Source organism: Dermacentor albipictus, chromosome 3 (genome assembly GCF_038994185.2).
Source record: "Dermacentor albipictus isolate Rhodes 1998 colony chromosome 3, USDA_Dalb.pri_finalv2, whole genome shotgun sequence".
NCBI lineage: Eukaryota > Metazoa > Arthropoda > Arachnida > Ixodida > Ixodidae > Dermacentor > Dermacentor albipictus.
The window spans coordinates 157,043,402-157,070,880 of NC_091823.1; the positions used below are offsets into that span (position 1 = coordinate 157,043,402).

Consider the following 27,479-nt stretch of genomic DNA (forward strand, 5'->3'; position numbering starts at 1 on the left):
CGCACTGAGGAACGGCAGATACTATTTAAACTGCCCTCGTGCATTTTTCTCTCTGGATGGCAACCTGGACAGGCACGCCGAATAGCTAAACTCGCGTTTAGCGCCTGTTCTTCATGCCCGCGAGCAACTTCCTCGGGGCACCCCCTGAAAATCAGGCCAGATAAGGCATTCTAGCGCTTTCTGAACAGCGATGAAGAGGAAGCGTGATCTACCCTACGTGAAGGTCACCTGTCGATACTAAACTATAGGACCTAGTAATCCAGCACGATTGAGGGCTCGCCACGGCTATGTTTAAAGCAAAATGAAAAGCCCACTTCTGCGGTCTATCGAACACCACGAACCTATCGCGTCGAAGAAGCAGTAGAGGAATGCAGCAATTTAAGCAGCGCGATAAGGTGAGGACAAAGAACACTTACACACACTGGGGTAATGGAGCACGTGTTGGCTTTCGCTAGGTTGTCCTCACTGCGCCCTCGTACAGCACAGAACTCGTTATATATGCCTCACCCATACCATCACACAAACGCTTCATTTGACCCGGCGTGAGCAGTGTGTAATGGGCATTTGGGATTGTTTTGTGAAAGATTTTTTTCTCACTGCACGCGGCATGCGCCTGGCCACGTTCGCAAGGGCCAACTTTACTTGACGTGTTGATAGATATCCTTTCGGATACCGTTTATACAAATTCGGCGGTTTGTCTAAAATGGCGGTCAGTACATCTTGTATTAGAGGACCGGTGGCGAGCGTGCCCGTGGAAACTAATACTTCCCCAAGGAAGCGTGGCAGCCGCAGCAGCGCGCGAAGTGACCTTCGTGCTGTCTATCGCTTCAACGCCAACTCGGCGGCGAGAACAAAGCGTCCATGCAGCTATGAACCGTGGGTAACGCTACACTCTCCAGATCGCTTTCAAGATAATGCGCGCGCGGCCGCGGAAGATGCAGTTGCTGGCGGAGTACAACGCAGCCCCCCCCCCCCCTTCCCTCCACTCCCCTTGGGACTGTGCGCCCGACGGAATACAGTGAGCTCCCCGCTTTCCTCCGTTGCGCGCGCGAGCTTGAGCCCCGATCGTCGGCTCACCGTCACACGCTTTCACTCGCACATACCACATACGACGCGTGGTAACGCGATTATCGCCCTTGGACATCGAACAGAACATTGAGGCGACAATTATGGCAGAGATGCGCTTGGAGTGTCCAGATGATTGCTATCGCAGTTATATCGGAATGGCACCCATATGCTTGCGCTTAACCCACGTTCACGAAGTAAAACGTCACAATTTTTTTTTCTTTTGGACGCGGACTTTCTTCTTTGCTTCCAGCCTTTTTTCGATATGTGTTTCTTTCGAATGGAGCACCAGGTGACAGTCGGTGTCCTCGTCTTCATCATCATCAGCCTAGTTAGGCCCACTGCAGGGCAAAGGCCTCTCCCATACTTCTCCAGCTACCCCGGTCATGTACTAGCTGTGGCCATGTTGTCCCTGCAAACGTCTTAATGTCATCCGCCCACCTAACTTTCTGCCGCCCCCTGCTACGCTTCCCTTCCCTTCGAATCCAGTCCGTAACCCTTACTGACAATCGGTTATCTTCCCTCCGCATTACATGTCCGGCCCACGCTCATTTCTTTTTCTTCATTTCAATTAAGATGTAATTTACCCGCGTTTCTTGCCTCACCCAATCTGCTCTTTTCTTATCCCTTAACGTTACACCCATCATTCTTCCTTCCATAGCTCGTTGCGTCGTCCTCAATTTCCGCAGAACCCTTTTTGTAAGCCTCCAGGTTTCTGCCCTATAAGCGAGTACTGGTAACACACAGCTGTTATACACTTTCCTTTTGAGAGATAGTGGCAATCTGCTGTTCATGATTTGAGAATGCCTGCCAAACGCACCGCAGTCCATTCTTATTCTTCTGGTTATTTCAGTCTCATGATCCGAATCCGTGGTCACTACCTGCCCTAAGTAGATGTATTCTCTTACCACTTCCAGTGCCTCGCTACCTATCGTAAACTGCTGTTCTCTTCCGAGACTGTTAAACATTACTTTAGTTTTCTGCAGATTAATTTTTAGACCCACCCTACTGCTTTGACTCTCCAGGTCAGTGAGCATGCATTGCAATTGGTCTCCTGAGTTACTAAGCAAGGCAATATCACCAGCGAATCGCAAGTTGCCAACGTATTCTCCATCAACTTTTATCCCCAATTCTTCCCTCTCCAGGTCTCTGAATACCTCCTGTAAACATGCTGTGAATAGCATTGGAGAGATCGTATCTCCCTGTCTGACGCCTTTCCTTATTAGGATTTTGTTGCTTTCTTTCTGGAGGACTACGGTGGCTGTTGAGCCGCTATAGATATGTTCCAGTATTTTAATATATGGCTCATTTACACCCTGATTCCGTAATGCCTTCATGAGTGCTAAAGTTTCGACTGAATCAAACGCCTTCTCGTAATCAATGAAAGCTATATATAAGGGTTGGTTATATTCTGCACATTTCTCTTCAATAGTCTTCAATAAATCATGTTTTTCTGCGCTGTTTGTACATGTCGATGTTTAAAACTGGAATTGCACTCAACAAGAACTTCGGAAGTGAAAAACAACATGAGCCGGTCCTTTGTGGTGTGCCATGAGAATGATGGTAACACTCTATGCTAAGAAAGTCTAAATAGTAAGCAATGTGGAAAACTAATTCGTAGGATGGCTAAAGGCGAGACAGCCTCCTTGAATTACTGGAACTTATTAACGCGGCAGCTTCAGGGGTCCCGTGTCGTGCAAAAATCCGGCGGGTCCGCAGCCGAAGGAAATCGTCCCAAACCAGGCATCCCCAACCACGCAGGCCCTCCGCGTGGCGGAGAGGCGTTACTGAACTAATTGAATTTCTTAAAGTAAAATGCGTCCGAAAATTCGTTATGTACGACTTACAACCTGCAGACATAATATCGTCGCATGATAATTTGAATATACGAGAAAATCCAATTCTGTTACGCGGAAGCTAAAAAAACACAAACCCTTCTCCAGCTGCCATTTGAGGTCGAGCTTAGTAGGAGCGGTGTGGGCTTTTCGGTTCCTTGCAACACTTTCAAAAAAAGAAATACAAAGCTCGCCTTCGTATGTAGCGTTCGCCGCAAGCGTTTCCAGAAGAACATTACGTTTACATGAGCTGCAGTTGCCGGCGAGCGTGGGAAGCAGTCAGTGATCTTCCAATGCTATCGCATTCCACTCTGAAAGGGGAAGCCTAAGCGTCCTCCCACATTTTCCAGTAGAAGTCAGCTACACCGTGCATTCACTCCAGAATTGCTGCCTGGGCGCAAAAACTGCGGCTTCTGTCCCGCAATAACATTCGGAACAGTCCTCATTTGCATATGGGTTTGTCCTTGTAAACCCCAATGAGGGTCACTATTGGTTATGCTCGAACAGGAACGATTATCGAAGAAAATCAAAATGCTTCAGTTGAACAGGGAAGGTTATTTAAGCCGTACTTCAAAATTTCGAATACTCAGGCAGCACTAAAAATTGCATTCATTGCTGCCGCATTCACGACAACAGAACGTTTCGCTCCTGGCTTTGTTGTAGTCGGCTGCTGATTTCGTCGCCCTAGCAGCTTTTCCAAACATGTTTGCACGCGTATGCTTTACGTGACCGCTCCCACAGAAGCCAATTTATTGCATCCCTGTGCGTACGCTACCTGAGAGCCGCATGATCGCTGTTGCTCTACGGGGCAACTCCTCTTCGTGTATGTGCGATTTGCAAACAAACTAAATAGGCAGACGGAGACCGCATGGCTTTTGCCGCAGGAACCTTGTGCTCTGTTAGATATTGCATTACCGTACTGCACTGTACGACGCAGATTTCGTTGCGGGGTAAGGGGGGGGGGGGGGGGGGGGGCATGTGTAGATTTAGCGGTGTGCGAATAGACGTAATCGAATGTGAATCAAATGGGGCCAGGAATGAATAGAGTCAAATCGAATATCGCCAGTTTTAGAATAATGGAAAACTCTTTTCACTATTACAATAAAAAGCCACCTTCACGCTCTAGTATGTCCTCAAAGCTGCTGACAATGTTGCATATTATGAATCGTTGTCTATTAGAAGCACAAACTAAGCACTTTATTTACATACCCAGGACTTTAGGAGATTGGGAATGAGCGTGGTTTAGACGGTAAAGTCTAGCTTCTTCAGCAAGGTATCCTTCTCCTCTCCTCTGTACGCAACTTCTCATGCTTCATGCGTACTGCGCCGTCGGTAATGAAATTTGTTGTACTTTTGCTCCAACATTAGGATTCAGCACGGTGATTTAGTAATTTGAAATATTCGAAAGCCATTCGACAAGTATTGGTATTTACGACTGTGCAATAATCTATTCGCTAAATTGAAGTTTCGTATATTCGCATACCAATACTTTTTTTTATTCAGATCAGAAAGGGTTGTTAGAGAACGGGCGCCAAGGGAAGGTAAGCGCGGTCGAGGATGGTGGGAACAGGTAATGCGATGAAATTAGGGAAATTGGAGGCGCAACTTGGATACCAGTATGCGCAAAACAGAGGTAATTGGAGATCGCTGGGGACGCGTCGTCCAACGGTGGCCGCCACTGCTGCTGCTGATGATGATGACGATGTATTCATTCGTGAATGCAGACACACATGACTCGTGTCCTCGGTGCGTTCGTGACGTGGAACACCGTGGCGTTGCTGCTCTGCTGCGGCGGCAACCTGGCCGGTCTACGCTTCCCGCCCAAGTGGGTGAGTGCTGCATTCAAGACGACGGAAGTCGAAGTCGCGTGCACTCGAACAAAGCGTCAATAACGAACTGAAACTGAGCCCACGGGTTCGATTCCCTACTACAGCTCCCACTACTGCGTTCATATGTTGTTCGTGTCTTGTTTTTGCGTGTTAGAGCCCGTAATTCCGAATAACGCACCAAGCTCTACAATGGCTACGTTTACCTGAAACCGACGCGAGCAGGTGCGATCGGAAATCGGGCTTCCAGAGCCGAGACATCAACGCATTCGAACAGGCCTTTCGAATCCCGCAGCCATCTGCAACAGCGCTATTTCATGAAGCTTGTCGTAGCAATCGATGATGCTGCATCGCACAGTGCTTGTGTTTGCCTTATCCCTATACCATCCTCGCTGCCAGCGCATATGGCTCGGTGGTCTCACGAAGGTATCAAGACTGGCTGGTCCGACCCGTCCGCGTTTACACTCGTGTTTCAAAAGGGTCGGGCTGGCTCAGCTTGACTCGAGGCTCGCTCAACCCGACTCGATGGTGTTGCGTGAACTCGACACACCTTTTGCAGCCCGACGAATCGACTCGATCCGCTTCTGTCGGGTTTGTGGAAACACAATTGAATGGCAGCTGCTAGTGCCAGGTTGCATTGGTTGTTAATGGAGGTAGTTGCCGCTTACAAGACAATAATGTAGCGAAATGTGGAAAACAAACGCCCTAAACGCTGCAACCATGGGCCCTATAACGTAAAACTATTCCAATATGTTTTTATTCCAATCTCCTGACGTCAAATGTGCGTAACTGCGACGCAAGCATCGGGCGGTGACCCCCATGGTTGTCTGAACAGACCAATCAAGCGCTATCCTCGTTCATAGAAGGTCACTTTTGCTTGCTTGAAAAACGAATAACATTGCCTACACTGAGCGGGTTGGCTTATCTAATTGGCTAACAAGAGTCGAGGAGCACGCTCAAGTGGAGAGGAGTTCGATGGGGCCGAGCCAGTGCATTAAAAATCGATAACCGGGTAGAGAGGGTGGTGCTCCGTCTGCGATTGGTCCGCTTTCCCTTCCTTAGCTTGCTGTGGCTACTCGACAATCGGGGCGGCACGCACCGTAAGCATCAGAATAACGCTAAAACAGATCCTCAGCAAAGAAAAGTTGGCACAACGAGGACGTAAACGTGCCGAAAGTCCTCGAAAACGTTACACGGATTAACAGATTTATTGTATGAAAATAAACGCATGCTCTCCGGGAGGTGCGACTAGCCAGTGCCTGAGTGATTGACAGCTGCCATCTTTTATTCCTTCCGGAACGGGACAGCCTGCGGCTATTCAGAAAAAAGCTCAGTTTTGTTCGGCATATTATATACATCTTTAACGCGTACGCATCACTCTGACTTGGTGAGTTTTTGTGGTTTGGTGAGGACGCGTGACAGGCAAGTGAAGTGGGTGCAGCCCGAAAACTTTTTACCAATAGCCGAAGGCTAATGACGAAAAGGCGTCGAATTAGAAACAACTATTTTTCTATTGTTCGGTCAAATCATGCATAATCAGCGTGTACACGTCATATCAAATGGAGAGCGATCGCGACTGTCGTGACGTCGCGTGATAGACAGATGAAGTGGGGGTGGTCCGAAAAAGTTTTTGACCAATCGCGGAGGGCCGACTGCAGAAATGGAATAAAAAAAGTTTGGAATAGTTTTACTTTATAGCGCCCCATGACTGCTACAACCTAAAGCTATTCCAATTGTTTATTTTTGATGTCCGCTATTTCCACTCCGCGACTTGTCATAAATTTTCGGGCCACGCCCACTTCGCTTGTCTTCCCTCGAAGCGACAAAAAACGCGGAATACACCATATCCAAATGAGATGTACGCGCTGTTTATGCTAGAACAGGCCGCGCATAAAAGTAAATACGATTGTATGATTTGTCGCTATCAGCCCACCGCTAATTATGAAAAATTTTCAGGCCATGCCCACATTGCCTGTCGGTTACTAAACCGCCAAAACTCAGCACGTCAGAGGGACAAGTGCGCATTAAGATACCTTATTATGCGGAACAAAACTGGGCCCTAATTCACAAAACCATCTTATGCTAAAATTGTTCGTACGAAAATTTCAGCCAATCTGGATGCAAGACATATTGTTAGTGAAGGTGGCTGGCCAGTGCCAAGGAGCTCTTGCGAAAGAAATGCTTTGTGAATTGCGCCCCTCAATGCTTATTACAATAGCCGGATACTGGCCCCATTCCAAAAGGAATAGAATATGGCTGCCTTCTGATCGCTCTGGTACTGGGCGCTCGGAGCGAGCGGTCAGATTTCTTTGTGTATGGTGAAAATGAGCTTCGAAAAGGAATATCCAGAGACAGATATGCATTCTGTGAAACACCACGTACTTATTAACCATATTCCTACGTGCACTGCGCTTACGTAAAGCACTGTTTGCTGCAGCGAATAGAATTCTCCGCGACCTGCGAAGCCAAGGTCTACATTTGGAGCAAGGTTCCTCGTAGAGCGGGGCAGTTATTTCCACCGTATAGCTGCCATATTGCGAGCGCTGAACGACAAATATGCGATGCGGAAACGATGCATATATCGTTACGGCTTTAAAAATATAAGTACTTGCGTTTATGTGGAAGTGTATTCGAACCACTTTTGCATTGAAGTGATATTAAATGTAACTAAGTTGCTAAAGATATAATGATTGAGTACAAACCATTAAACATAATTATCTAACTGAGCGAATAGTTTTCATTACACACCATCTCAAATTGAATCAAATGCAACGTACGGAATAAAGTCCGACCACATCCTACTTCAAGTTACAAAAAGCTTTTCATTGTGAATATATGAATTTGTTTTGGACTAGTAAAACAAAGGTTTTCGTGAAACAATCAAGTGTACGAATATATTTCCTTCTAGGCTTTCTATAGTGACCATCCAACTGGAACCTCGGCTGATCACGCACACTCCACTGAAAGTGTCAGTAACGAAGCGCTCCTCGCTGTAGCCACTCGGGCAGGAGTTGAGGATGGTTCCTGAAGTTCCTCTTCGGGCGTCCAGCAATGAACTTTCTCACCCTCATCCAGCCGTTGCTATGGCTGCGCCCTCTTTTTGGCAGTTGTATGGTTGTAGAGCCTTTTCGGTATGCAGAAGGCGCCGCTTTGTCTCTACTACTCTTCGTTGAGGCTCCGCTTTGGGGGGTGGGGGCGGCATCCTTAGAAGCCCCGTTGCATGCCGCCGCGATAGTTGAAGAGCCACCGCAAGCTAAGAAAGCGGAAGCGGACCAATCAGAGACGCCGGCACCACCTCCGTATTTCTACCTATCTTGCGTCGCGCCGGCACGACTTGGCGCTACCGGGGCCATTCGTGCACGCCGGCGCAACTATCCTCACCCGGTGATCCACTTTCGCTTCCTACACCTCGGCCCTTCCAAAACCCTCTCCGCTTCTGCGTGCTCCTCCCCTCTCCCCAGCTGTTGAAGTACACAAAACGTGTCAAAGTATTAAATGCTATTCACTTTAAAGCCAAATATAAAGGCCCACCAGTAAACGAGGAGAGTATTTAATTCGGCTTGTCATAAACCGCCGCGGGTTTGTGCCACCGCTTGCGTCGGCGGTGCCATTACTTTGACGTCAGCCGGTTGGAATAAAATCCAGATAGAATACCTTTAATTTATATCCCACCATGGGCCCCATGACGAACACCCATCTCAACCTATTTTATTCTGATCTCCTGACGTAAAATTTACGTAACCGCCAGCGCAAGCATCAGGTGGTGAACCGCAGCGCTGTTTGAACAAGCCAATGAAATGCTCTCCTCGTTCATAGGAGATCACCTTTGTTTGCTTTCAAAGTGAACAGGAATGCCTACCTTGGCAGGTTTGTCTCGTCTAGTTGTCTAATTTCTATTGTCTTGGCCAAAGAGGCGAGGAGCACGCCGAAGAGCAGAAGGGTTCGATGGGGCCGGGCTAGCGCAGTGAAAGTAGCTAATCGGATGAGGGGTTGCCGCCTGCCTCTGTGATTTGCCCTTCTCTTCTTAACTTTCGCGGTTGATAAAAAATCACGGTGGTGTGCAACGGACTGTAAGTCTGCTGCTAAAACTGATCTTCAGCGAAGAAAAGTTGGCAAAGCGATGTCGTTAACGTGTCCAAAGATCTGGACAACGTTATGTTGCCACGCAAAAATGTTTATTATATATGCAAATAGCTCAATAATCCATTTTCATCGGTAGTTCCGAGTAGCCCGTGCCATAGCAATGGGTGGGCAGCCATCGTTCATTAATTTCTGAAGAGGGCAGCCTCCACTATACCGACAAAATTGTTCGACATATCACTGCATCTTTAAGGCGTACACGTCACTTTGACGGGATGAGATCTCACTCTTTCGTGACGTTGCGTGACAGATGTGCGAAGTGGGCGCAGCCTGAAAAATTCTGGTCAATTGAGGAGGGCTGATGGCGAAAAAAGCGTAGAATCGCTAATAATTATGTTTTTTTAGTCCATTGTAATGACAAAATAAATAATCTGTACACGTCATATCAGCTTAGGAGATTTCGCGGTTTGTCAGACGTCTCGTGACCGTCAAGCGAAGTAATCCGGAATATTTATGACCCCCCATCCACCCGCACCACATCGCCCCCCCCCAAAAAAATTGCGAGTCCACCCGACCTTACGTTACAACAGGCCAGGTACTGGCGCCGTATACAGACTAACATACATCCACACCTAACAATACTCAGTAAGACACACCTTGCAGTCTACAAAGATACATGTTCTTGGTGCTAGGCGTAATGAGCTCTTGCCACGTAACGTCGAACTATAAACTACGGCCTAATAATTATAATTCACCCCTTACGGCGCAAGTTCCAAGTAGCAGGTAGTGAGAGATTTTGCTTGTTAGCGAAGATCTAGAGAGCCAGAGAAGCATTTCTCGATCAAGCCCAGTGAACCGCAGAGACCAGTAAAGCCCTGCACTGAGGGACCCACCCACCGCCCAAAACCACTAAGGGAAATAAAGTTTGTACCACCACTACTACTGCTACTACTACTACTACTACTACTACTACTACTACTACTACTACTACTACTACTACTACTACTACTCCCACTTCTTCTTCTTCTTCTTCTTCTTATTCTTCTTGGAGGGCTGATTGCAAAATTGAAACTTGACGTTATTGAGTCCCATGGCGCATAATAATGTTTGCCCGCTGCAGTGTCTTAGTGGCTGCGGGCTGAATCTCGGCCGTGGCGGCCGCATCCCGATGATGAAAATTTATCCGTTGTCCACTACTATGGCGCGCCTCCTAGTCAGAACGTGGTTTTGGCGAGTAAGACCTCAGAATTCAATTAATTAAATGTCTTATTGTTTCCCTCAGACATTTGCAGAGCTTTCGAAAGCTGCGGGCCTGTTTGAATTCTACGACTTCTTCAATATTCCGCTTGTGACGTTTCGTCAGAACCAGGAAGTTACGTAGAAGCAGAAACGCGTTCCGAATACAGAGCTTGGGCCTTAGTGCGGTTTCTACAATTTTTGAAGCAATAATTACATCCATAAGTGTCACATCAGTATGACTCATCGGGAAAAGGCGCCACGGGTTTTATTCGCCCACACCGCGTGGTTTTCAGGATAGTTTGTTGCCCTCTCCTCCGATCTACAGCATTGTACATATCGCTTGAAGCTTCATATATTACATCCAAACAACGAGGTTCACAGAAGGCGCGCACTTGAAGTAACCAAACAGCGGGCCCACAAGGAATCCCTCTGGCTGCGTTCAACGCTTCGACGAGGTTTCTAGTCGAAATGTTCACTCCAGCCCATCGCGTGGAGGACCTATCCTTTCACAATTCCGTAGACACCACAGGAGAATGTCCACCTCCACCCTCGGCATCGGAGTCACTGTGAGGCCCCCTATTAATTCCAAGTGCGATAAGATCACGGCCGCTCGTCTGTTCGAGCGTGAGCCGAGAAGGATGGTGCCTTGATTAGCAGCTTCTTCTCGCGCGCGCCAAGGGGCCGGCTGGGAGGTGAACATACGCTACAAGTCGGGGAAGGGGAGGGTTAGCTTGCGAGGTCTCCTCTTCCAGTCCGGCCACAGCTACACATGACTCAATTATTTTACAGGTGATCTGCGGTGAGGGCAAAGTGGCAACCCGAGATGTCTGGTGGATTCGTGTGTCCCACGCACAGCGCTACCGCCACTCGTCATAACGCCAGAGTACTGACAGCGAGTGTCCGCGGTCACAGAGTGACATGTGTTCATGTTTGCCTGTGCGCGTGACACCATGCTTGCTAATCTAGTTGGTAAGCGAATGTGTGGAACGTTTTATACGGCCGTCAAAACTACTGAGCTTACCTCGGACAACTGTTTATTAATTTGCTATAGCAGTCATTGCATCATCTTTAGAGCGCAACTGCGATTTTCTTTTTACGGTTGGAAAAAAAGGTACGGTAAGAACGTTTGAGAAGGGCGTCGCTTCGTTCTGGTCACCCATGTCATTTGAAACCTCTCATACGTTAGCTCAACACGTTAAAGCATAGATTCCTTGTCATGTATCATGTAATGTGAAATGTCATGTATGTTGTCATGTGAAATGTATCCCACATGCCGTGGGCAGTTAGTGTGCTATCTGCAGTTTGTTCTAAATAACTTTTGTAGCGCTGTTATTTTGTATGCTTTCCTATCTTTTATTACTTTTAATAAAGCAAATATACACCCTGTAACTACCGGATAGGGCTCACAGTTTCGGGAATGAATTATTGTGAATGGGCTCACCTTTATGATATGAACGACTAACCGCGCTGTCCCAATGCGTATGTGAAACCGCTGGATCGTTCCATCGTAGCGCTGGAATGATTTCCTAGCGTAAATCCCCTTTCTCCCGCGCAGTGAGAGCACTTTCAAGTGCTCTCATTTGAAAGTGCTTATTGAATAAAGTGCTCTCACTTGCAAACAAGTGAAAGTGCTCTCCCGGGAAACTCCCTCATTGTCAAGACATTGAGAAGCGCTGCCCTGTACGGCTCTAAAGTGCGCTGCTTGTTGAGCAGTTCACGGCACCTCGATCGTGATGTGCGGCAATAAAACGAGCTGCACTTGTTGAAAAAAAATATTCGCATTATCGCAAATGAGTGCCGCAGGAAAGCGCAGTGTGGACGAGATTACATGAAAGAAGTATAAAAACAGTTACTTCCTCTGGAATAGCACTACGCTTTAAAGAAAAGGGACACTCATACGAGTTTGTTTTACAGATAGAAAGCTTGGTAGTTGAAGGAAAATTTACCCTGATGCGGAGATAGCATGCGGGAGCAGGAGAAATGTGTTTTGTTTTTCCAACAACAAAACCTCTTTTACGACAGACCTGTATGGGTTTATTCAATGGCGGAGTGCTACTCATGGTTAAATCACAATTTTACACCATTTAGCACCTTTCACAATCATATTCTTTCCTCTTAATTCCTTGTCAAGAACGAGAGTGAAAGCTGATGTATGGCCAAAAGTCTGAACTGGCGTAACCTTTTGTACGTTGCTTTCTTACAGTATACAAACATGGACGCCGATGCGCTTTCCTTCCAACAGCGGGTAAGTGCTGCTGGCAGAGCCACTCAACTTTACAATGTTTCTGTAATCCGTACAGGAGTTATTTACCCAAACAGACTTCTCACAAAATGTAGCACAGATGTGTGTCGAACGCCTACAGAGACGCGCTCGATGATGTTTACCATTTCAGACGAAGATTGCAGCAATTGGGGCGCCTATCATCGTACTCGCAGCACTTTGTAAGGTGAGCCTTATGCTATGTTCACACTACGGTCGTAGCGCGCGTAACAGCTCTTTTGGCGTATCGAACGTAACGGCTGTAAAAAACGTTACGGCAGTTAAGCCGTGACCTTTGTTCACATTTACTGCTGCTTAAATTACGGCTTTTACAACAGGCCAATCAAATTTGGAGCTGCAGAATCGACGTCACCAGCGGTCCAATATGGCTCCTGCCAACATGCGAGCACTGGCCGAGATCGAAGAAATTCACGCTCAAAACAAACTTATAGTCATGTATTCAATCGCCCCAAAACGACGAAGGCGACGCAGAAGGGTTTGGGTGCAGTAAGTATTTCTCGACAGGGCCGCGGACGGCGATTTTCACAACCTTTTCGCCAAGCTCCGAGTTGGTGACGCTGCGATGTTTCATAACATCATGCGCATGTCGCCCCAGCAGTTCCACTTCCTTGAAAACCTAATGAGACCACACAGTTCGGAGCACGCATCTGCGGCCATCGATTTCCTCGGCGGATAAACCAGATGAACTGAAAACAGTCTGACAAGGCGCACTGCAAAAATTTTCACGAACACAGCCAATCGTGCGCACGGAAAGGCGGAATGGCACTTCCCGCGCCAGGAGCTGTCTGCAGACGGGAGGACGGAAGTGTCGTCACCGGTTGTTGAAAGCCGAAAGCTTATCGGTCATTGGCTGTGTCGCAACGGTCGTAACATAACAGTCGTAAATGTTGCCGACCCTTTAACACTCTCACCCACGATTTTTGCGAGAATTGCGCACGTTGGTACCTTTACGTTCGCAGTCTGAACTAGAGGCATACGCTTGTTGCGCTTCCGCTTACGTATGTTACGAAAAATCGGCGCCTTACGAACGTAGTCTGAACATAGCATTAGTCCGTAGGAAAATGATCCTTGAATGGCGATCAGTCGGTTGCTTGAACGACAACACGTGGCGCACAATATAAATAACGTCCAATAGCACCCCCTTTTGCCTATGACATTGGAGAAAAATTCCAAATACGCCCCGTAAACGAGCATCGCCTGTTGCCGCGCACGCAACTTTGTAGTAAGAGTCAGCGCACCGTAAAAGAATGGTCTGCAGACTCGGAAACTGTTACATGGTTTTAAGTGGCATTTAACAGCATTTTACACTGACGTTATTGTTCTGCGGGAACCCGCAAGGTGGAGAGAAGTAATTAAGGGAAATTGAGACATCGTCTCGATCGTAGCAAAAGGAAGCCCACACGGGTTCCGCGAAACAAAGCCTCGCAGCTGAAGAATAATTCGTCCGGGTGCGGGACTCGAACCCGGGACCACGGCCTTTCCAGGGAAGCCACTCTGCCATCTGATCTACCCAGAAAGCTACCAGATGGCAGGGCGAAGTCGAATTTGTCAACAACTGGAAGCCACTTGCTAGCCGCCTGGTTAGCTCAGATGGCAGAGCGGCTGCCCCAGAAAGGCGGTGGTCCCGGATTCGAGTCGCGAACCAAGACGAATTTTTGAACAGCGAAGCTTTTCTTTCGAGGAGCCCGTATTGGTTTACTTTGTAGCAATTGCTACGATTAGGCGCATGTCTCATTTTCCCTAATTAAGGATTTTACGTGACGCTTCCATAATGCAGGAAGTTGTCTATATTTGAGAGCATTTTATTGTTTTACTTCCATTCAATACGCCTCTCTGACCTTTCCCTGTTCGCTGACGCTCGGAGAATATTAGTTACGTTATGTCCTTAATGTGACTTTTAAGAAAAAGAGAAAACGCAGGCGCAAACACTTGCGATCAAAATTTTGCAGACCATGAGTTCAAAAAAAGAAAGAATTTGCACCAAGTAATGCACATATCATAATACTTAAGACTAATTAAAACTTGACATTTCAAGCATAACTGTGCATTCATAAGTGTTTAGTTGTCAGTCTAAGTTGCTAAGGTATTTCCTTGTTTGTGTGTTTTTTCTAGGACCGCGGTCCGCATGGTTTTGGTGAAGGGTGTACATCCTCGAATAGCAAGCGGCAGAACAACTAATTTGCCTTGTATGTAATATGTCAAATGGTCTATCTCTGTCACTGCGGTAATGTTTTGATGTGGTTTTTGAGTTATTAAGTATGACAAAGCAGGCCTCGATGAAATGGGCGTGTGGAACCAAATACTGAACAGGAGACGTTAAATTATGGGGTTTTACGTTCCAATACCACGCTCTGATTATGCGACAGGCCTTAGTGGAGGACTCTATAAGTTTCGACCACCTGGAGTTCTTTAACGTGCACCTAAATCTAAGTACACGGGCGTTTTCGCATTTCGCCCCCATCGAATTGGGGCCGCCGTGGCCGGGCCCGAATTCGGTCCCGCGACCTCATGCTCAGCAGCCAAACACCTTAGTCATTGAGCGACCACGGCGGGTAACAGGAGACTTGATGGACTAATTAGTTAGGCGTTAAAAACGCACACGAGAAAAACAAAGTACCACAGAAAGAGCAGCCATAAACTCAAAGGCTGCAGTGTCGCAGAAGAGAAGGAAGGCAAAAAGTAAAATTTTAATTATCGCACGATCTGGAGAATGCCCCGCCATGATGAACACGAGCACACTCTCAACGAATAACGGTATAGACGTGGCAGTTTTTTATTAAGGATAATTGAACTCCGGCTTAAACACATGCATATTGTAATTAGTTAAGGTTGTTCCTCGGCCGTAAGACTTATACCCCTGTCACACGGGAAGATTTAATATCTATCGAATCGAATGGCATTCGCATATAATCCCACTAATCGGCATTTACACGGGAATATTTAGTCATTCGACTGGAATGACATTTGCCATCGAAGGAGTAAGGGGAACTCATTCGCATCCCATTTCAAACCGAATGTATACTCTTGACGCCAGATAGACAACAGCGTCACGCAACGAGAATAAATAAGGCGTGCATCAGCAAAATCAGAAGATAATTTTTTAGAGTCATAAAAAGGAATTTATATTTTTGGCGCAATGATATTTTCACCACTGGCTGTGCTCAAGCGTTAGTACTCTTTGCATCAGGAGTCTGTCCCGGCGGTCCGCCATATTGGATGTGTTCGTTTAGCAACGGCAGCAGTGGTGTTGTGCACTCTCCTGGTGGTTCGTCGGCGTTTTACGTGCGGTGCCATGGCTACAGCGGCAGCGGCTGCGGACCCGAAAGGAAAAGCACATTGGAGCCAAAAAGAGACATTCGCCCTTATCAAAATATGAGAAGGCCATCTCCATGACTTAAGAAGGGCGACGCGCAAGGCAGAAGCGTACCAGTTTATTGTTGAAGAGCTGCTCGATGCTGGCATCAGCACGACTTTGAAAGTGATGAAGACAAAGATTGAGAATCTGGCAAACAAGTACAGGTGAGTGTATTTCGTCAGGAACAGATTTAAGCAGGACTGCGCGTGCAAGGAAGTCGGGGCTGTGTAGCATGCAGGTGTCGTTGTTTTGTAAGCGCAGATGTGGGTAACTCGAAGCTTTTGCTCCGCTGCGTACAACTTCTGATACGAATTATAGCTTCTCGTGCAGTGTTGCTCGTTAAGGCGAATAAAGGGAAAGGTACGACGCATGCAGTGGCACAGGCGGATTAGGTTACGCTATATTAGCTGTACACTTTCCTCACCACGGCACTAGGCATCGGCCACCGGCGATTGACGTTTTTGGGGGCCTATATAAAAAAAAGAACGCTGCGCTCCTGCAATAGTAGCACCGTCTCGGTGATTGTGTAAAAAGTAGAGTTTCTTTTTCTGCGCGGTTCACATTTTTAGCGCTTGGCGGGTATTCTTAAAGGGCGCGCGAGCTTTAAGGTCAAGATGCAATTGATCGGCGTGATGGTGTCGACGTCCGGAACCGCGCGCGCTTGAAAGAAAGCAGTTTCTCATGATCCCGACGATCCTAGAAGCGATATTTTTTACTTTTCGAGCAGTGATGACTCGGACATCGCTGTTACCCGCTGGCAAGTTTCGTTTTCGCCTCCCGCTTTATTTATTCATATCTACAGCCGGTTCAATTGCTCTTTTGGTGTTCAAATTTATTTTATTTGTTTACGGTGTGTCCACTTCGTTTGGACAAGATGCGCTACCACCAGGTTTCGACCCCAGAGAGATCCAGGCAATGACCACGCGATGACGCTCCGTAGAGGTGTGAAGCGGCTGGCGAGAACTCTCGATTTTTTTTTTCGCCTGTCCCGTACGGCGGAAGTCGTTCATGTCATATGTATAAACATCAACAAATATGCACGGACGCATATCCTTAACAAAGCGCCGTAGATATTTTTTTCTCTGAAGATGTAGGTCAATCATTATGAAAGTTTGGCATGAATTTCATTGATTGCCTTAGTTTGCTAATTTTTGTTACGTGTTTTGTAGTAAATGTTTATTTTCCGAAACATGCCTAATATTTTCTTTTATTCCTTTATTGTTTCAGAGACACCAACAAAAAGAAAGGGACTGGGCAAGGACGTATCACATGGCCCTCTTACTGGGACATCCACAAATTCCTCAATGCCCTGCCAATGAATGACCAGCGAGAAATGCTGGAAAGCCAGTGCAACACTGTGGAGGAGGTAAGAGGTGCACATCTTAGGTGCATATTGCCGCCGATATTTGGTGCTTCTGAACTGCCCGACGAAGTTCACTGGTCACTGACCATGGTAAAAAAGAAGTCACGTCTCGGCCGCGCTATGGCTCCCTTGTCCAAAAATCTGCCTGTTAGGTAGTTATATGAGTTAGCGGTGGCAATTTAACATGTATGGTGCTGCAGGATTTGCTTTGGATGCTCTGAAAACGATAGTCCGACTTCATGGAATAAGTGATACCGAATATTGTCACTGACAAACGTACCACTTAGCAAGGTTGAGTCTTTACTCAGACAGGCCTCGTATAACATCAACGCAGAGCAGAGAGAAAGGCTACGTGAGGCCGTGAGCCAAGTCGTACAGCTCACCCGCGTGGTGGCTTTGACAGAATTATGCTGCACCTACCACCGCACACGTAAGACAAACGCTCGAGCGTGTGGCCTCCATCACCGTGATTGCCGCTGGGTCTGAGATCATACTGGGGTGGCAGCGAGGCACCCGCTTTCGCCAGCCTTCGCGAGTGCACCGTGCAGCGTGGCCTTGGACCCAGCAGTCAGCACTCAGCGGCTCTAATGTCAGTGCAAGCCACGTGATCGAGCGTTTGTGTTAAGTGTGCGGATGGCTGTGCATGCAATAGCCATTCCTTAGTGTGTTGCCCTTTGCCTTTGTGATAACCTGCGCATTCAGATCGAGTTTGATTGCACTTTCCATTTCAGATCATCCACCAAATGGAGAATGGCCATAGCAGCTAAATCGATGGGGACGCGCCCGCCAACATGAACGAGGATTTGACATATCCTAGGCAGAATGACGCATATGAAACATTACCGGAAACTTCGTCTCGTGTGCTTTCATATCCTGCACTTTCATCTCCTGTCGAAGAAGCTGGGCCGTCACAAACTGGGACTCCCCAGCAGAATGCTTGTCGCCAGGGCTTATTTTTGAGAAACATATGCTGCTCACTATGAATAGCTTCCTTGACACTAACAACATGTTATCACCGCGGCAATACGGCTTTACAAAAGCAAAGGCACTCAGGCACTTTTGGATGATTTCTTTCCGATTTCCCGAACTTATGTTTCCAAACTAACCAGGTTGCGTGCGCATTGTTTCTTGATGTAAGCAAGGCATTTGACAGTGTCCGCCATGACTAGTTGTTAACAAAGCTTTTGATGAAGGGATTCCGTGGTTTGTTTCTGTCACGTCTCGTTAATTTTCTCCGGGACCGGTTTCAGTACGGCTCATTCAAAACATTCACAGCAGCCTTTCTGCAATCAAAACCGGTGTTCCACAAGGTTCAGTATTAAGCCCTCTTCTATTTAAAATTTACGTTATGATCTGTCTCAATGCAGTCCCTACTAAGATATTTCAGTGTGCAGACCATACAGTCTTAGTTTCTCGTGCAAATCAATAATCTGATGCAGCTTCTCATATACAAGAAGCAGCTACGAAGGCAATGGACTGGTTCACCACCAATTAAATCGAAATTAACGTATTACCAGCGCAACTTGTCTACTTTCGAAGTCCTTTAAAGAGAGTACACTTGGCTAGGGAAGTAATATTACATAATTCACATTGCAATCCATGTTCTTGCGATGCTATCGACTACATATCATCCGTAAACTATGTCGATTTGCGTTTTGACAGCGATCTATCACGGAATTCGCATGTTTCTTATGTCTGTCAGAGGATTCGCTCAGTGCTTTGCTTACTTTATAAAATCCGTCACCTCATGCCGATATCCGTCAGGAAAACACCGCGCATGCGTTGTGATACAGTGTTGTCCGATACGGAATTACTGCCTACAGACATTCTGCTCTTTGTTTGCAAAAAAGAATTGACTCACTAATGCGCTCCCTTTTAAAAGTTATAGGTTATGACTTGTGTCTTGAAGGCAACACCGACATTTTTAAGGTATTATCCATGCCAGATTTTTCTTCGTTTCTACTGCATACAATAGGCCTGATAAATTTCTGGGACAATCGTTATAATGTACCTTATGCAACTCCCCATAGCCTTAGACCAAAATGGCGTTATCAAATACCTAGTTGTGCAACAAAATACCGCAAAAGAATGCGCGAATACTATGTTCCTGCTTTGTTTAATTATTTACCTTGTAATGTGCTGCAGTCAACATGGAAATACAAGCTCAAGAAAGCACTAAAATGTGCGGATTTGAGCAGCTATAACACGTAAAGAAATAGACCTCGCTTTCCTCGTCCTGTATTACGCCTAAAGTGTGGCTTGGGTAAAAATGTGATAAGAAAGTTTGTTCCTGCACAGCTTTCATTGGAGCATTTTTAGTTTTTACTCATTTTGTTATTTAAAATCATCTACTCATTTTTTATTGTGCCACGCAAGGAAATCGTGTGGCATGGTGATACTTGTACGCGCCAGATGTGCTTCCCAATCCTGTATATGTGCATATACGTAAATCTATTATAAATGCGTATAATGTGTGTATCAGTGTATGTATATACATTTAACGCTTTCCTGTATTTTTTTCTCTTTTTCTCTTTTCTCTTTTTCTCTTTAGTTTATTATTATTATTATTATTATTATTATTATTATTATTATTATTATTATTATTATTATTGGGACCCCCCGAAAGGAGAATGAGGCAGGCATCAAATGCAGATCTGCTTGCGCAGCTTATTGAGGAGCAGCGGCAGCTGCATCTATGTCTAGAAAAAGGCAGGGAGAAGGAAAAAAATCCGAGATAACCAGGTTCATCTGCAGGAAAAAAGTGCCCAGCGTGACAATTTATTTTTGTCGTGTTTGCGGGATTTAGGCAAAAAGTAAATGTTAACTGCTTGCATGGCTGTCAAGGAGCATGATTGTTTTCATATTTACAAACCCCTCGAAGTGTACACACACACAAACACACACTGCTTCTCTGCTGTGCTGCAATGGTGCTGGTCATGTGGCCTGTTGAGCAGGTCTCCAGAAGTATTGCACAAGAGCAGCTCGAACATCGTGTCCTGGGGTGCTATGCAGGATGCGCCGAGTTTGGCAAAACTCGGGATCTTCACGTGCTCTGGCGACACCCCAAGATGAAAGCACGAATGGTACCGAGGCACAGTTTATCTATCGACAAGCTTGCAGTTTCATTGGTTTATCTATATTCACTCTGGCTGGCTATCATTCCTTGGGCGTTGCCTTCTGGGCGGTCGACAAACTGGGGCTCACGTGATCATACCGTCGGTGCATGGTCGTGCCTTCTTTCACTTGTTTGTCGTTTCACCGAGTGCATTACATGCACAAGCGAGTTATAAAACAAACGCATTTAGTACGATAATATTAGTTAGATTGAAGTGGTTTAGAAGCATTTTAAAGCTTACAACATGTACACTGAATGTGCATTAGACTAATTTGTAATTTAGTACGCTTCGCATTATACCACGAGGGAACGCTGTGGTGGCGTCATCACATCGATTCATCGGGCGAGCATGGCGGCTAAGCATCGGAGGCGCCCAGTGTAAACAAACTCGTACAACGAGCTTGCAGTGCGCGACGTAGTGATCAGGCTCGATGATGACCACTATTTCTCGGATATTTCTGTTCCTCCGTGAGCAATCTTTCCGTGCACCCCGAAAGACTGCCAATAGCTTCGGCGATTTTACAGATCGCAACGCGTACCTACTACCTACTATTCACGGCGAAGTGCTGAACAAACAACTTGTCCGGTGCTGCTTCTGCGAGTGCGGCGAGTTGATCCACTCTGCGTGACTGCGAGGGTCACGCATATTACATAGTGTGTGCAAAAGGAAGACAGTCTATATAGCTACGATGCGACAAGGAGGTGGTACCGACGATGGATCTCGCTACCAACACAGTGAAGGAGACATCGACAAGCTGCAGATAAGTATGTTTCTACTGTTTCATATTTAGCATAATAAGAGTGCACGGATTAAGTCACTTTCGTAGTAACGAACTGAATTCCCAGCAGTTAGTTTAAATAAGGCAGTGAGAACCAATGAGTGTTCGTGCTTTTACACGCAAGTGGGCCCGCGAAAATATGGAAAAGATGAAGGTGACCTTGACTAACTTGGTGAGATAACAGAATTTCATGAGTGACATGAAGCCCGCGAAATTTATGGAAGAGTATCTTTATCCAGGTGAAATATCAATAGCAGGTACTGATTTAAAGCAGGAAACTTATACAAAAATTTAATGGGTTGAACAGCACATGGAAGGCATTACCGAATCGTGATCGCCACATTACCGATATCCTTGAAAAAAGTATAGAATCATTGCATTCTACCGGTTATGCAATATGGGACATAAACCTAGAGGTCAACAAAGAAACTTGATATGTCAAGGACTGTGCAGAAAGCGAAGTAACAAAAATTGTTGGAGATAGCATTAAGGCAGGAAGACAGTGGCGTAGTAAACCGTGGCAACTGAAAAAAGGAATCGGCAGGCAGGCCATGCACGTGTTCGATCGCTTGTTGCCCATTCATAACAGGTGATTACATAAGCGTAACAGAATGGATGTCAAGGAGAGAGAACTACAGCCGATGATGGTAGAAAATTGCATAATGGGACAAAAATATGATGTTTGTAGGCGTAGAATGCAATCAGCTCGTATAAGACAGGATTGTAGGGTGAGGCATTTGTTTTGCAGCGAACAAAAATAGGTGTGTGGTGCTGACAGTAGAGACTCGTGAAGGTGCGGGGCCACCTCAGCTGCTGGCACACTAATCAACATGACAATTGGCTCTGAAAAAGAAAACCCAGTTATGAAAAATAAAGCAACGTTGTCCCAACGCATTGTTTTATTATGCATACTACACTAGAGGCTTTCACAGTTAAGGGCTCTTAGCACTAATAGTGCAACGAGCATTTATCTTTGTAAATAATGGTTTGTATGCGGCTGATTCATTCCAATACACTTTTTTGCAGCAAAAGATTCTGCTGCTGGAGGCACTCAACCGCCTGGTGGCAGTAGGCGAGCGCCAGGCACGTGCTCTTGAGAGTGTGGCAGAGGTCCAGAGGGCTGCTCTGCAACAGTAGTATCGGTGCCCTCACTGCTCTCCTGTCGAGCCCACAGAAGACACCATATAAAGGAGCTTTCAGTTTAACATTTTGTTTATCATTCAAGAACATGAATAAAATTATTGCAGTAAACATTGTGCTGTGCATATTAAGAGACTTGTAACATGCAATTGGTGTCACTTCAAGATAGGCATAAACGTAAGCCAGCCTGTGCCACTCTTGGACCATGTAAATAAAAAATACACTAATGCAGCTATACGTCATTGTGGTGTTTGTTCTTTCTATGTGCAAGAATACAGTGCGTGTTGATCAGCCACAAGATGAACGGTGTGTGTAATTCACTATGAAGACAGGAAACATCAGGAGCTTAATAATGCTATCACCTATAGACTGTACATATGACTGCAACACTCCCCGATTCAAATGTGCCGTTACATGCATGTTCGATACCACATATTCTTTAACATTGTCTTATAATTGCATGTACTATATTTCACACATCTTAAGTGCTTGCACAGCACACTTCTGATGTATCCATTTCATAGGCCAAATAATTGTACACTTTGTCCTTTTGTGTTTTATGAAAAGCAGCATCCTTTACAGTCTGCTAAACTTTCAGAAGACAGGAGAGGCCCCGCCCAGATTACCAAAGTGCAGCAGCCGATTGCCTCCACGTCTAAAGAAATAGTCCCTCTCCAACGAGCAGGTTGGAGAGGGACTATCTGTCCGGTGGCACGGTGTCAGTCTAGAGTGCGTGTCCATTGGTACAGGCTTGTGTTCACCTGCCTTCAAGTGCAGATTCCGCAGCCTCCTAAAGTTGTATCCGACTATAGAAACACGTAATGCCTTGCACCAGTTGCATAGACTTCTGCAACTTGATAGCACACAATGATCAGGAGCAGAAATCTATAAAGGCATCCAAGCAAAGCTGGCTGGCCACACTTCCATTATGAGGGGCTGTAAAAAGGTCTCGCCAAATATTTCCATGACGTCCTTGAAAACGAGGTGGTGTTTGACACTTCTTTAGAATCAAAAACAGATTACACTGAATGTTGTGCAGCACGTCAAAACAAACCGAGCTTGGTTATTTGCACAGCATGTAATGGGAGGTTGTGCTTCACATAGGAAACAAACTCCTCTGTCGAGTACAATTTTAAGGCCGGTATGGCACCTATTATGTCAACAGTGCCTATATACGAATTACACTTTTCACAGGCCATTGATTTCACCATTATTTTTGTATGATGGTTCTTTCAATCAGTGCTTGTATTACATGAGCGGGTGGATTTGAAAGCAAAGCTTTGTTTGCAAACCTTCCGACTTCCATAATTGTGTGGCAAGGCACTGGCATGTTGTCGAATAGCTCACACTTCCTCGGTCTTGCACCAAAGAAGCCCAATGCTCTATTTGAAGTTGGATCGCACAACAATTCAACGGCACACAAAGTAGCGTAACACACGCAGCAAAGCATTCTGCTGTGTATATTTCTCTTCTTTTTGTCCCGTCGAATTGTTGGGCCATTAAACTTCAAGCTTCTATACCAATACACCGTCTTCAACCTCACCAATGCTCTAGTTATTAGGCCACAATGGTGCACATCTTTGAAATTTCCCAACACAAATTAGCTCTCCAAAAAATCCCAAATGTTAAATTTCGCAGCACAGGCGTATGTATGCACGTGCCATATTCTTTACCACTAAACTCACAGGAATCAAAGGGGCAAGCATTAACCAGCCATGCTGCTGCCGTTGCCATTATCATGACACCAATGGAAAGACAGTGCCATGTTTCGGTAAAGGGAGTGCCGGAGGGAAAGGTGTGAGAGCGAGGGCTTATAATAAAAATAACGGTTACGAGACATATTCAATGCCAATATATGCTGCATGTCGATCAGCCTACTCTGGCATTGCGGCAAGGGTTTACTCTTTTGAGCATATCACGTTTTGTGTAATCATTGCTCTAAAGCTGTACAAATGGTCTATTTGCTCTGCAATTTTTATTTTTATCATGGTGGGTTAAAGACCCAATTTTTATTGGCATCTGCACCACATTTCTTCCGATATGTAATTTTGCCTTGGTGGTTCATGACATCTTCACGTACAGAGAGTTCTGCAGAGTATTGGATGTGCATTGTTCTACTGCTTAAGAATTAGAGCCCCATTATGAGACGAAAATATACAATTTATCCATCCAGAATAACGCCGCCCCCCCAAAAAGAAGAAGATACACTGAAACTGTGGCACATGCATCGACACTGAACAGAGCAAACAATCTGAGGTATTTTCTTCATGCAAGCCAACACACTAAGATTCTCAAAGAATTTTCATTTCGCCACAAATGCATAGGCACAACCGGCTTGGCGCAACATCCACATATCGCGCTGCAACAAATTGTGCAATGCCTCGCTGTTTCATAGCGCGGCCGATAGATTACGCATGACTAAAATTCAGCATTGTGTATACTAAGTAACTTCACCAATGAAGAACCCCAAGTTTTTTATGGTATTAGGATTCATAGGTTACTTCACACAATTTCTGATATCCATTTATCTATTTATACTTAACTTCTTTCCCAGGAAAGTGAGCCATTTGGAAGGCACCCTGAGAGACAAGTAGAACAATCGGCAAAAAGTCATCAACCAGCGAAAAAGGCAGTATCATAAGCAGCCGCATGTGACATGTCGCTAACACAAAATTTAAGTCGGCTAATCAGAAGTCACAAATCTAGGTATATGGGGTGTCTAAACATTGCCTCAATGTGAATCACAGTAACGCAGACTTTCGAGGCGCCTTAATTCCTACGTACGCTCCGTCGACACACCCGACTACATTCGTAAAGTTCCCACGAAGTAGGAAGCATTATTTTATATATGCCCGCTCAGCCGCAGTATTCTGGAAAGCTAGCCACCGCTTACGCACTGCCGCATCGATAAGCGCGTCAGACACATCTCTGACACAGTGGCTAACAGTAGTTTGATGGCGTCCAATAACGCTCGGCACCGACGCTTCCCTGAAAACTCCCAGTCCCGTAGAAACGGAGGGCACAGATGACTTGCTCTACCACGGTGAGCGAATGAAGCCCGCCACGCTGTCTCCGCAGACGAGAGTCTTCACCTAGCTCGTCACACAGCCAGCGCACTGATGTCTTCGACAGGCGAAAAATGACGCTGAAACTCCCCATCGGTCATGTAGGTGAACGGGTCCGGACGGTCATACTGACGCTTGCTGCCGCTTTATGCAATGAAACAGGCTGCTGCTGCCGCCGCCATGTTCCCGAGTTGAACTCGGAGGAGGTTTCGCGATGTACGAGTTTAGCACGACTTCGCCTATCAATCAAAACCAGAGGTCACGCCCCGCGCGAGGCATGTAACTCTTGTGCGCGCACCCACTACAGAGAAGCCACGCCCAACTTATCTTCCGGCAACAGCGACGCGGTGTCGAGCTGAGAGGCATCAACAATCTTGACTGCCGACATAAAACACGCACAACACACTGTCATCGGTGATGTACTGAGCATCACTATCGGAAACAAAGCGTTGACTGTCACTGGCTTATGCACACATCTTCTCGGGCTGAGATGGCCGCACAACACGGTTTCATTGCCTGCATTGTGGCGCGTAGCGCACAGTAAATAATTATCGGCACGTCACTGTAGCTGCTTGCAAGGCGTCGATGCGCCGAGGGGGACGACGATGCTGAGGAGTGCGTATTGCAGCAGTCGTTTGAGATGGCTGCTCTGTCATCGGTGATGAAACGGAGCCACAGCGTCGTAAACACGATCAGCGTCCGAGAATCGCTCGCTTTTCTAGATCCAGTGCAATGGCATTTCTTCATCACAAGCACTGCGCACTCAACAGTTCCAACACCTCTCTCCGTTCGAAATCTGATTTCATAACTGCACACAAGAGCCCTCACCTGCCAAAATGCGAGTGCTGCGGTGTCGTTACGATATCCATCTGCGATCGCTGCCAGCTCCAGCAGACGTAATCCACAAGCACCTTCGACTACACAACACACTCGTACACTGCGTACATGCGCTCAGAGGCACCTTCACTGGGAAAGCGATGACAAGCGATGAATTGTGTGGCTGGGGAAGCACGCACTTTTCGCAATGTATCGCAGAGGCTTCGCGCACAAAGATAAACTGGTACATTTTCACTGAACTGCGTCACTACGCACTCTAAAATAAAAATTGGAGGACGCTTAAGCTTCGCCTTCAAGAGTGGAACGCGACAGCGTTCCCGTTGACCCGCCAAGGGGTGTAAGACAGTGGGCTACGGCGCAGCGACTACGCGCCCCGTATCGGACGCGGTGGGCGTCGAGCAGCGTCGCGTTCGGCGCGGCAACGAAATGTGCGCCTGAGCAAGCGACGCAGGCCTGAGCCTTAGAAACAGCTCGTTTCTAAGGCAACACCGCATTCACTAGAGACGCTTTTGTACCGCTTTGAAGCATCGAACTCGTGGCTGAGTGATAAAGAAAAAAAAACTCGTGGCTGAGTGGTAGAGTCTCCGTCTCACACTCCGGAGACCCTGGTTCGATTCCCACCCAGCCCATGCTGCAAGTTGTTTTTTATTCATGAAGTGCCTGCTGGGATTTATCGCTCACGGCCAACGCCGCCAACGCCGACGACACCGGCTTTTCTGCGACACGAGCTCCTTAACGCTGTCCCGTTAATATACCGCCATGTTGCAGCGACAGCTGTTGTGTCGTTTTTAGTCGGTAAAGCGGGGGACTTAATAGCCTAGTGAAGCGCCTACGATGAACAGCCGTACCGCGGCGCTGCGTTTCTATTCCCCTAAAAGAGAAAGAGTGGCCATGACCCTCCATGGATCATGACGGACATTATTGAGAATAGCACTGCAGCGCCCCTAGGCGACTTATCAGCGTATGAGTGCCCTCGTGCGTGCGACCAGATTCCATGTACCGCTTCTAAGCTTTCCCCTCACTGTCGCCACTCCCGGCAAGAAGTGCAAAATTTAATAAATTGCTCGATCTCCGTTTGTCATCACAAATTTCTAGCGTTGAAAACGAAAAACAGATACTTAAAGAAATAAAAATGTTCTTTATTTATTTGTTGTATTTCAACGTATTCGTTTGAGTGAAAGGTTAGGTGCAATAATGCGCCGCATGTACCCTGTTCGCATTCGATGGAGGAAAGAAAGATAGTGCTCGAACGAGGAGGCACGCCCTTGACGCGCCCAGGAAAGGCGTGGCAAGCGGCTCACGGCAAGTGTGCAGACGGACAGCGGGACAGTCACGGTATCGCTAAGTTGTGATAATCCGTTGATAACAATACGCGGCGCTGGTGCGTGTCGTTGTGCAGCCTTCTGCGCTTGAAACGTGGAAGCAGCGTGCCACGCAGGGTGCGCTCATGTTGTCATAAGCGGCTTTTTGTCTACATATTTTTTGCCTGCACCTTCGGC

At 46.6% G+C, this 27,479-nt stretch overlaps 1 protein-coding gene across 4 annotated transcripts in view; it reads left to right on the top strand.

Annotated features, from left to right (window-relative positions):
- The window catches only part of LOC139057635 (uncharacterized), a 63,837-nt gene that overhangs the window by 14,424 nt on the left and 21,934 nt on the right, over window positions 1–27,479 (top strand). For 2 of the 4 annotated variants that reach the window (XM_070536215.1, XM_070536214.1), the window contains exons 5-8: window positions 4,625–4,729; window positions 12,249–12,290; window positions 12,439–12,492; window positions 14,439–14,512. In XM_070536215.1, the coding sequence (XP_070392316.1) occupies window positions 4,625–4,729; window positions 12,249–12,290; window positions 12,439–12,492; window positions 14,439–14,504 (267 nt within the window). In that variant the 3' untranslated portion in view covers window positions 14,505–14,512. The remainder of the gene's footprint in view (window positions 1–4,624; window positions 4,730–12,248; window positions 12,291–12,438; window positions 12,493–14,438; window positions 14,513–27,479) is intronic. The other 2 variants (XM_070536211.1, XM_070536213.1) reach the window with 1 other exon arrangement.